This window comes from Pollachius pollachius (assembly GCF_949987615.1).
Source record: "Pollachius pollachius genome assembly, chromosome: 20".
NCBI classification, from domain to species: domain Eukaryota; kingdom Metazoa; phylum Chordata; class Actinopteri; order Gadiformes; family Gadidae; genus Pollachius; species Pollachius pollachius.
This window is the reverse complement of record NC_136953.1, coordinates 13508885-13520883: the sequence shown is the minus strand read 5'-3', so window position 1 is coordinate 13520883 and position 11999 is coordinate 13508885. Positions and strand designations below refer to the sequence as shown.

Genomic DNA, 11999 nt, shown 5'->3' with positions numbered 1-11999 from the left:
CATCCCTTATAGCGTGCTTTAGCCCCTGCATTCGAGAGAGCGGCGAGGAAAGTATGAAAAACTAACAAGCCGGTGGCTGCACTCACACAAACCCTCTCCCAAAAACAGTCAGTGCCCTGCCTGTTTTTGGGAGAGAGCTTGTGTGCGTATTCGTGAGAGTGAACACTCAGACGGTGCTGTGAGTAGGCTGTAAACGTATCGCTGTGGAAATACTGTTGGGGGCAGTTCTGCTCCTCGAAAACCTCCAAAAACATAATTGAGTGCATGAGATATTCCTCATGTATCTGTTAATGTACCTGAAGTACTTTGCCTTTCGCTTTCAGGACTATCTTGATGCCTTATGGTTCTCAGATCGAAAAGCTGTATCAATTACAAACACAAATGTAATACAGATACATGCATTTATATTCTTGTCATGTTTTCCAGTAGTAATTGTCAGCCTCCCATTCAAATATGGTTCTCAGAACAAAAATCTGCAACCATTACAAACACAAATGTAATACAAATACATGCATGTATATTCTTGTCATGTTTTCCAGTAGTATTCTTCAGCCCCCCATACAAATATGAATAATTCTTTATATTTTAACGTGGAGACAGATTTGCGCCACTGAAGAAATCTAAGTGGTCCAATCTCCGAACATCACGGCACACTTCGAGGGCAAAAAGCTAAATGTTTCAGCAGGTCAAATGCTATCCGGTACGGAGCCATACAGGAAAGGGCACACCCTTATACATGTTTTATGGCGTTTTCAGAGGATAGCGCCCCACTTAAGGGGTAGATCCTCACAGCCGCCAACAAACAGGATCCGATAAGTTTCCATTGAACCGTCGAGAATCGAAAGGACTTAAAGTCTTAAAGCTTTGTTTCAGGAAGATAAGGAAAGGTTCCCCATAACGCTTTGGATGTGGCTACCGAGAGGAGGGGGGGGGGTTGTTTACATAAGCTGGCCCGATGAACGACGGTAGCGTTGTAAGTCGTGAGTCATGTGGCAAAAACTGACACTAGACCACCTCATTAAGTCAATCGTGTTTCACGCTTACAAGACGGCCCCATCGCACTGGAATATGGAATAAATATCTCTTGACCCTTCCATCCTGAGCACGCATGCATAATATCCAAGTATTAGCTGCCTGTTTGAATGCAAATGCACTTGAAGCCTGCTCTGGGGGGAAAGTAAAAGAACCGAGCTTGTCAACGCGTTGAAGGCAAAGGAACGTTTTAGGCAGTGTTGTGCTAAGGTGCATTTCAAATACATGACGTTGATTATGTACAGCAGCGGCCCGTTCATTATATTATATAATTGTGATTACTTGTTCGAAAGTCACAACAGCGTTGTGCTCCAAAAATATGTTGGGATTCTTATGGGCTGTGACAGAAGAAGTAGTTCCTTAACAGATTTCCTTTTGTTTGCGGAAGAATGTGAAAGGAAAGGAAAGACGCACTGTTTTTAATGTGGGAAATATCAGCCACGTGTCTCGTGCTACATTCCAAGACATGTTTTTCAAATGACACGCAACAACAAACGCACCGCATTAGCAGTCAGCTGTCATCTCATCAAAGTAAAAGCCGACCAAAGTACCGCCACAAAGAAATGATTAGGATTTATGTCATGATTATTATAATGAGCAGCATAACATACGCTTTCTCCCACACCGCTTTGAATAGGAGCCACCTTCCTTTGGGATATTAGGGCTCCAAAAATAAGGACAATAAATCAATCAAGTTTAAGGAGCAGTCCATTTGTGCATGTACTGGTTCCTGTCCGCCCTTCAAAGCCTCTCATTGGTCCATTCCGCATTTCAACGCCACACCGTGGCTACACTCCAACGAGGGAGACACAGATCTATGTATTCTTCTGAATAATTCAGAAGCATGAAAAACATGGACAGTATGTGCGCTAAGGTCACAAGTCCTCCACCTCGCTGCACGACAGTTATGCCTTTTCTGTTTTCCTGTAGACTCCGACCTTCTGTAGCCCGTGGAATTCGGAATCGAGATCGGCTTGTGGCGATATCGCTCGACTATTTTGGCCTAACTGACCTGACAAAAAGTGGCATGCCGTTAGATAAACAGCCACATGAATGATTTAAATGATGGATTCGTGACCCAGTACCAAACTGATCTTTTTGACATCTCATGTTCTGTAGCGATAATATTACGGTTTTAGTATTCAGCGGGATATTTTTCCAAGTGCGGCGGACGTCCTTTAAAGTATGAGCTCTTGCGTGTAGGAGAGGTTTAAATTTAAATTTGATTCCAATATGACAGACTCGACAAATGAGGGGCGCCTGAAAACGCGACATGAATTCCCCTTGTCATACTGGAGCCCCAAATTAACGGGCTCTAGCCACTCACCCAAATTCAACACTGGCAAAACGTGTTCACCAGCAAATCGAGTCGTGCCGAAATAATCATTGCCACAGCCTTGAACTAATCCAAATAAAAAGCCATCTTGGGCCTGAAATTGAAAATAACTCAATCAGGGCCTTAGTGTTCTCCAAACAAGCAGACTCCCTCCAAAAACAGCATGTTGGGTTCTGTTTACAGAGGTATGGCTGGAGAATCTTTTCAATAAAAGCTTTCTTAAGTTAACCTGTGCACACTATAAGCGTTTTGATGATTGTTTACCCAGATGCACCACACCCCTTATTGATCACTGGTCAGTCAGGGAAAGCCGCTGGTCGTTACGACCAGATTCATTACCCGACAGTCTGCAGTCTACTCGCACAGTCCAGGCATTAATTATTCATGCTTTCCATAAACCCCTAATGTGTCTGTGGCTGTGTATCACATATTCACACACACACACACACACACACACACACACACACACACACACACACACACACACACACACACACACCCCCACTTTACCCACACACAAACACCCAAACACAGACACACACACTCACACAGACAGACATGTTTGAATAGTAATCAAATACATTTAAGATGAACCCCTAGGCTGAAGCAAATAGCTTTTAAATGGAAGGAAAATACAAACAAGTAGTGATAGCGATCCAGCTGGCACGGATTGACTCTAATGTGAATTGCAGTTCGCTGCCAGAAGCTAGGGACACTCTGCATAGGCACTTGGGCGGCTGATGAAAACTGTGTCGAAAGATAACCAAACCCAACTTGATAATATGTTTGCATCAGACAACTCCCTCTCTTGGGTCAAAACATGCTGTTGCATGCTCAGCCGATCGAGAGGCGACGCATGCAACAGTGTTAATGTGTTAATGTCTTTAACGCATGCGGTAAACAACTTTAAAGGTGGGGTCATAAGGTTAGGTTCCCCCTCAATGTGTAATAAAAAAAACAATGATGTAGTATCGTAATGGCCTTTAAAATGCTTAATTACTTGAAAACATGGCTTTTAGTTCCACTTCCCCTCATTCATCTTACTGAGTTGTGAGCACTACTGCCACCTAACCATGGATGTATTGTCTTGCACTGAATTAACATGTACATTTAGCAGGCGCTTTTATCCAAGGCAACGTAAAACCATTCATACACACATTCACACACCAACGGCAGAGTCAACCCCGCGAGGAGACAGCCAGCTCGTCAGAAGCAATTAGGAAGAGGTGTTTTGCTCAGGGACACCTCGACACTCGAGCCGGGGATCGAACTAGCGTCAGTCAACCCACTCCACCTCCTGAGCTAACTTAGCCGACCCATCTCAACCCAAATGCAGGACTGCAATGCACGGTGGGTGGTAAACCCCTCTGGAGTGACCATGGTGACCGACTCAGTTATCAGACAAACGGCCGTCGTGTCCGCTGTGAAAAGACGTTTTGCGTCCAACTGTCACATTTGGAGACATAAAAAATATAAGCAACCGGCAGTTTCGTATTAAGGTGTGTCACATCTCCATCGTCTGATCTGCAGTGTTGTTAGTGGAGAGGCCCTGACAGATGATTGATCATTAATTATAGTTTGGGGGGAAGGGAGAGAGAGGGGAAGAGAGAGAGAGAGATGTGTAATGTGTAATTACAATCGTATCGCACACCGACAATATCCGACACTCAGTCAGCCACTTCTCTCACTTCCTGCCCAGCAAGAGACCACTGCTCCATAAGCTGTCCGCCGTAGCATTACGTAATAAGCATCAAATACAAACAAGGACTGAAGCTATACAAAGTTCAGGAGACTGATAATAACTGTATGATTCTTAAGTAACATCAGGGGGTAGGTATCCTCATCTCTCTCTCTCTGCATTACAGACGAGTCATCCGAGGTGCCCGGGTTCTGCAAAATGAGAACGACCCCTTTCTCCCAGGCGTGACTTCGTAGGACAAACAGGGCTGTAGCTCATAACACTAATTACGGGTTCTGTCCCTCCATTATTCACCCCGGCGAGGGCGCAACCACCAGACTAATCCAGCGCGCCTCACCTGTGTTTGGCCCGCCTTGACAGCCCTGGGAAAGGATTTACGTGTGTGTGTGTGTGTGTGTGTGTGTGTGTGTGTGTGTGTGTGTGTGTGTGTGTGTGTGTGTGTGTGTGTTTTAGTGTGTGTGTGCGTGTCTGTACGACTATGCGTGCGTGCGCCCGTCTGTACGTGTGTGCGTGCGTGCGTGTGTGCATCTGTGTGTGCGTGCATGTGTGTGTGTATGTGAATACACAGCCAGCCACATTAGGGGTTTATGGAAAGGTGTCTGCGTCAATGTGTGTGATCCTGTCAGACGATCCTTTAGTCTGCTACTGCCGCGCCCTGGTGCGTTATAAGAGGGGCCGACCCCGTAATCAGTGCTCAGGGCGACCCCAGTGTCTGAGCCATGGCGGCGCCTGAGATAGAAGTGAGAAGGCGACTTCCCGCTTCTGTTCCCATCGGCTCGTCCGTCCTATCGGCGTTAACTCGTTAATTTGCATTTGGGGTCATCTCCACGATGGTTGGTTAATATTAATACGTTTACCAGGGAGTCTTCCCTAGAATGGCTCCTATCAGGATTTCTTCCTTGTCTTCAATGTGGGCTCATGTTCTCTAGAGCGTCTCCTGTCCTCTAGAGCGTCTCCTGTCCTCTAGAGCGTCTCCTGTCCTCTAGAGCGTCTCCTGTCCTCTAGAGCGTCTCCTGTCCAATCAGGAGTCCTCCCTCCTCCTCTAGAGCGTCTCCTGTCCAATCAGGAGTCCTCCCTCCTCCTCTAGAGCGTCTCCTGTCCAATCAGGAGTCCTCCCTCCTCCTCTAGAGCGTCTCCTGTCCAATCAGGAGTCCTCCCTCCTCCTTTAGAGCGTCTCCTGTCCAATCAGGAGTCCTCCCTCCTCCTCTAGAGCGTCTCCTGTCCTATCAGGAGTCCTCCCTCCTCCTCTAGAGTGTCTCCTGTCCAATCAGGAGTCCTCCCTCCTCCTCTAGAAGGGCCCCTATCAGGGAGTGTGGTTTGTGTCGTTGCTTTAAGCGGGAGGCAGCGACCCCCCTGTGGAGACGGCCTGTTCTTCACACACACACACACACACACACACACACACACACGCACGTGCACACACACACACACACACACACACACAGACACACACGTACATGCACGAGGGCTTGTAGCAACACTGTCGCTCTTCGTCTGTGAGAATATCTCCCCCACACACATGCAGGCACACACACAAACATGTACCTAGACTACCACGCACACACACACACACACACACACACACACACACACACACACACTCCAGAGGGTGAAGTCACTTCCCACCTCACACCCGGCATGATAAGAGGTGCTGTGTATGTGAGTGTGTGTAGTTGGTTGGTGTGTGTGTGTGTGTGTGTGTGTGTGTGTGTGTGTGTGTGTGTGTGTGTGTGTGTGTGTGTGTGTGTGTGTGTGTGTGTGTGTGTGTGTGTGTGTGTGTGTGTGAAGGTGAACTTGATTGTAATCAGATTCACCCTACAGAACAGGGACACTGTCATCAGAGGCAAACGTTGCAGCTGAAGAGGCGAAGGTCTTCAACACCGGGAAGAGACCGATAGCTCTGGTGTTTCAAATGTTCTCATATACTGACAGCATCAAAGAAAGAGAAACCTGTCGGTCGGTTGAGTTTTCATCATTGCCATAATATATTCATGTATGAATTTATTTCACATACATGAATTTCATGTATGTGCAGATACTAAAGCCGATAGAGCAAAGACTTATCAATTGAATAGCGCCGAAAACGACGCAATAACAATATCCAAGAGCAAAAGTTTAAATATTTCTGTCAAATCTCCATACATAAGAACCAGAAAGATAAGTAGTGTAAATCCCTTGCTTGGTTTTTTTCCGTTCCCTGGCAACCAGTCTTATGTACAGTACTTAAAGAAGCTGTGAGCTCATCCCATAACAATAACGTATGATGAAGATTGAACACACACAACCCCTCCCCCCCCACACACACACACACACACACACACACACACACACGATAGGGTCTTCTCCTTACCTAACAAGCTGTGCTAACGATGCTACCCAGCGTGCTGTGGGTTTTCCTGAACACATAACTAGGAAAAATGACTTCCAACCTCGCCCCCTTTCAGGCTGACTGCTAAGTGCTCCCTTGGCTTACTTGAGAAAAATAGACACAGTGCCAGCTATCCTTGAACAACTTTCAGGAAGAAAAAGAGAAAGAAAGGAATTTGAATATAATTGGATACTATCACACACACACACACAGCGTGGAGGCTACTTTGATTGGACTTTGCCGATTTGCATTTGGGATACAATGCATAGCAGCATAGCATTAGAAAGCCCACCCCCCCCCCCCCCAAACATACACACACACACACACACACACACACACACACACACACACACACACACACGCACACACACAAAAAGAGTTGCAGTTTACTCTGGGAATTGCAAAGACAAATTGCTCCGATCAGAGAACTTAGTTCGCACACACTCCGTTTCTCTCTGTGTGTGTGTCATTTTCATGTGTATATGGGTGTATGTGTGTGTGTAGGCCTATACGTCTGCATCATGTGCATGTGTACGCGTGCGTATGCGTCTGTATATATTTCACGTGCATTTATAAGCGTGTCTGCATGTGCGTGTGTATATATATTTATACAAGTGTCATGTGCATGCATGTGTGCATGTGTGTCTCAGATGAGGCATGATGGCTCAACAGCGTTTACGGAAGTAGCTTTGTTAGTGGAGCTGTTCTTTACCAACTGTATTGACCTAGATCTCCGCCCCCCCCCCCCCCCCCTCGCCAACACAAGTGGGGCTTGGTTAGGCTAATAACCACACACAGCATGCATTATTCATTGTTTGTTGCATATTAACACAGGGCTCTCCCTCTCTCTCTTCTCTATCCAATAATACATATTGAATTTTGATTCCATATCAAAATATATTGGATATTTATTAAGTTATGGATCATCAATACGTCATTTGGATAAACAACATGATGGGAATCGTGAGTGGGGCAATTTACGGACACAGAACGACAGAGAGACAGGAAGACAGACAGACGGACAGTTCTTGAGCAGTTCATGCTGAAGTCTTGAAGGCAGTAAAGTGAAGTCGTGACTACGGCCGTCCTTGTCGCCCATTTCGCTATGCGGCGTCAAAAATACAAACAAGTTTTGTATTTTGTATGCTGAGATGACCTGCACTGAAGTCACGGCCATACAATTATTTAATAAAATGTAATAATAAAATCAAACTTGTAAACTCATTTCATTGTGAATTCTTGGTGAAAGGTTTACCGCAAAGAGACCGCTTCATGTAGTCGGTGATGAAGGACAGCTATGTGATTCATCATATTCAATCCATCATAATCATCTACTCTATGATATATTGTTGCGTTTTAAAGGCCACACGTTTAACTTAGAAGTATAGTAATCGTAACTCTTGGTCTCTCAACACATTTGTTCAGATGTAAATGAGTACTAACAGCAATGTTATGAAAGCTGTGTCTCATATTTAACACTAAATGTTACATGATGTCACTATGAAGTGTTAAAACACGAGCTGCAGTTTCACAGTGAAAGCACAACAAGCCCGTACTGACTCATGAATACACACACACTCTTTTGGCCACTGTGTGTGTGTGTGTGTGTGTGTGTGTGTGTGTGTGTGTGTGTGTGTGTGTGTGTGTGTGTGTGTGTGTGTGTGTGTGTGTGTGTGTGTGTGTGTGTGTGTGTCTCTCCCTAGGAACGCGCCTCATATATTTACTCTTCTATGCCCAACTCGTCTGTCTGTCTGCGGGTCTGTCTGTCTGTCGCTCAAATCCAAACGCAGCAATAGTGACCTCCAGCGTTATATGCACGCGCATGCGCATCTCGCGATTATTTAAATATGTTTTACATTTGAATAACTTCAGATCGCGCTCACACAACACAAAGGCAGTAATTGCACTAATGAGGGATTTCATTTCGGTGAACTTTTTCTTTGGGTGAGAAGTCATTGTTTAATATACACAATAATGTATACTATTGTTATATACCCATTTTGTATAATACAATCGACTCGATGGAGACCCATATTATTGTTACACAATAATATGGGTCTCCATCGAGTGTGTGTGTGTGTGTGTGTGTGTGTGTGTGTGTGTGTGTGTGTGTGTGTGTGTGTGTGTGTGTGTGTGTGTGTGTGTGTGTTTTGGGGGGGGATGGGGGCGTAGCACGTTGTCACTGAATTTATGAGATGAAACACTCATTAACCAGCACCGAGAGATGGGGGGGGGGGTGCACATGAAAAGTGCACAGTGTTTTGAAGAGGGGAGGGGTTGGAGCAGCACACACCGCGCGGATTCACCTGCCGTGAGGACGCAGCAGATGTCTTCATGGATTCTCCTTTCGCTTTTCCTCTCCGTTGGTTTCGAGCGGCACTTTTCCCAACGCGTCGCTACGAGGCGCGCCTCTCCCCGCAAGCAGCGGACCACTGAGTGAGAGAGAGCAGCGGCGTTTCATCCCTGAAGGGTGAAAGCTGTGCGCAATTTGGCACGGGACTGCCTTGGACTCCGAGGGACCCTGACCGCGTTCGTTTGACCCGAGTCACGCCACATTTTGATTGTTTCTAAAACACACAGACGCAAAATTGAAACTCTGGGAATGTAACTATTTTTTTTTCTTCTTCTTCTTCTTCTTTCGGTGTTGGAGCGGGATGGATTCGTTGAATCTGAGCGGTGCGGAATCGTTCTCCGTGGTTCACATCAACTCCTCCCTGGACACGGGATACTCCTTAGCAGCGATCGCCGGCATCGCCGCCCTGGTGAGTTTCCTCATCCTCTTTACCGTGGTCGGGAACATACTGGTGGTCATCGCCGTGCTGACCAGCCGCGCACTCAAAGCTCCCCAGAACCTTTTTCTGGTGTCGCTGGCCACCGCCGACATTCTAGTCGCCACGCTGGTCATGCCCTTCTCCCTGGCCAACGAACTCATGGGCTACTGGTATTTCGGGAAAGTTTGGTGCGGCATATACCTGGCGCTGGACGTGCTGTTCTGCACCTCGTCTATCGTGCACCTGTGCGCCATCAGCCTGGACAGGTACTGGTCCGTCACGCAGGCGGTCGAGTACAACCTCAAGCGCACGCCCAAGCGCGTCAAGTGTATCATTCTGATCGTGTGGCTGATATCCGCGTGCATCTCGTCCCCGCCCCTCGTGCTGATCGACGGCCACAATGACCTCATCGTCGGCTCCCCGCTGCCCCAGTGCGCGCTCAACGACGACACGTGGTACATCCTGTCCTCCAGCGTGGCGTCCTTCTTCGCGCCGTGCGTGATCATGGTGCTCGTGTACGTGCGCATCTACCAGGTGGCCAAGACGCGCACGCGGAACATGTCCGTGAAGAAGCCCCGGTCCGACGTCACAACCACGCAGCAGACGGAGAACGGCCTGAGCAAGGCGACGTCGCCGTACCGCGGAGAGCGCGAGAACGGCCGCTGCCAGTGTCCCCCTCCCCCTGCTTCTTCTCCTCTTTCTCCTTCTCCTCCTCCTCCTCCTCCTCCTCCTCCTCCTCCTCCCCCCACTCTGTCCACCCACCCAAGCACCGCTAGCCTCCAGACCCAGACGGAGACTCAGACCCAGACCCAGACCCCAACCAGGACCCAGACCCAGACTCAAACCCAAACCCAGACCCGTACAGACGGGGTCGAAATGGACGAGAGCTCCTCATCGGATGAGGGGGTCAAAAGTCATCACAAAAAGCCTCAAAGCCGCGACTTCAAGACTGCCGGTGTTGGCGGCGGCGGTGGCGCCGAGGTCAAAGCAGCGCTGGCGTGCCGCAAGAGCAGCTCCCTGTCCCTCAAACACCCCCTCTCCCGGGCCGGCAACAAGTCCATGGAGATCTTCCAGGCGTCCCGGCGGCAGCGACGGCGGGGGGGGCAGCGGCGTCGGAGCTCGGTGTCCGGGAAGAAGGCCTACCAGGCGCGGGAGAAGAGGTTCACCTTCGTCCTGGCCGTGGTCATGGGCGTGTTCGTGCTGTGCTGGTTCCCCTTCTTCTTCAGCTACAGCCTGTACGGCGTGTGCCGCGAGGCCTGCCGCATCCCCGAGCCGCTCTTCAAGTTCTTCTTCTGGATCGGCTACTGCAACAGCTCGCTGAACCCCGCCATCTACACCATCTTCAACCAGGACTTCCGCCAGGCATTCCAGAAGATCCTGTGCCGCTCGTGGAAGAGGTCATTCTAGAGCCTCCGAAAAACCCCGGAAGACGTCTTGCTAGAGAGCAAACCGGAAGGAAGTCATTCTAGAGCAAAACCCCCCTGGAATAAGTCATTCTAGAGCCAGGAACCCTGGAAGAGGTTCTGCCAGAGCCCTGTAAACCCCTAGAAGTCGTCTTTCTATAGCATACCCGAAGGAAGACATTCTAGAGCAAAAAAACTGGAACATTATTCTAGAGCCAAAATTTGGAAGAAGTCATTCTAGATACACAAACCTGGAATACCTTATTCTAGAGCTACAACTTGGAAGAAGTCACTCTAGATCCATAAACCTGGAATAAGTTATTATAGAGCCAGTACCTGGAAGAAGTCATTCTAGAGCAAAAACCTGGAATACTTCTTTCTAGAGTAAACCCGAAGGAAGTCATTCAAGGGCAAAACCCTGGAATATGTTATACTAGAGCCAAAACCTGGAAGAAATCATTCTAGAGCAAAAACCTGGAAGAAATCATTCTAGAGCAATGCCTAAAAAGAAAATATTATAAATTATTCCCACAGGTTAGCGGTGTCGTGAAAATAATCCCGTGGACACTTCGAATATGGTGAGTCGAGGTGGAGGGAAAGTCCTTTGCGTTCCCTTTGCCGCCGCTCTATATGTACTCAACTACTGTGTCATCAGTGTGTCGTTCCACCAGTGCCAACAGACTGCGTCGCAGCGACAACTACCGGGCTTTGATATATGTGCATTATGGCCAGAAGTAACGTTATTTTTCTTCCACGTTCAAAAGACTTTCCATTACCATGTGGCCTAGTTTGTTATCCTTGTGTTGAGGCTGAAGGGCACTTTAGCCCAAACATACCCCCTTTAAGTCCTGGCGCAAGAACATTGATGCACTAAAGGAGAAACACTAAAGATACACAAGGTTTGTGGCCAGGTCCGGTCTCATCAGCTTGAATTCCATAGGATTACAAAAAACGGATTACAAAGAGCGAGTTTTATTTTTTACTTTGCCAACGAGTGGAGCGTGTGGTAGCCTACGTCTGACTGAGCTGGAGCTCAGGAACCATGGACGGTCTGTGTGCTTCTACAAAGCAGGAGGGGTACTTCCAAGGTCTTGCTATGGTGTTGCAACACGTACAAACGGTGTGGACCTTGGGAGTTGTAGTCCTACGGCAGATTTATCCGCCATGGTTGTAGTCCTCGTGGTTTGGACCTTACATGCAGTGGTACGCCACTGGACTTCTGAAAGTGGCCAGAAATCGACTGAAAGATTTGTGTTATTTATTGATTTCCTTGAAGAAACTAAAGCTACCTTCTCTTGCTGTACAGTTTTTGAAAAGGTTATGTTTTGCTGCTATTAGTTTACATTTCTTTTAAAAAGAAAAGCGCACTGATTTTCGCCTCTCTCTGCTT

At 47.7% G+C, this 11999-nt stretch overlaps 1 protein-coding gene across 1 annotated transcript; it reads left to right on the top strand.

The window, feature by feature from the left end:
- Positions 1–9089: 9089 nt before the first annotated feature.
- On the top strand, positions 9090–10613 carry LOC307090824 (alpha-2 adrenergic receptor-like; the record flags this gene model as incomplete). The annotated part of the gene is made up of 2 exons (XM_079757611.1): positions 9090–9874; positions 10031–10613. The coding sequence occupies 2 exons, from the start codon at positions 9090–9092 to the stop codon at positions 10611–10613; spliced, it is 1368 nt and encodes a 455-aa protein (XP_079613737.1).
- Between the last annotated feature and the right edge of the window lie 1386 nt (positions 10614–11999).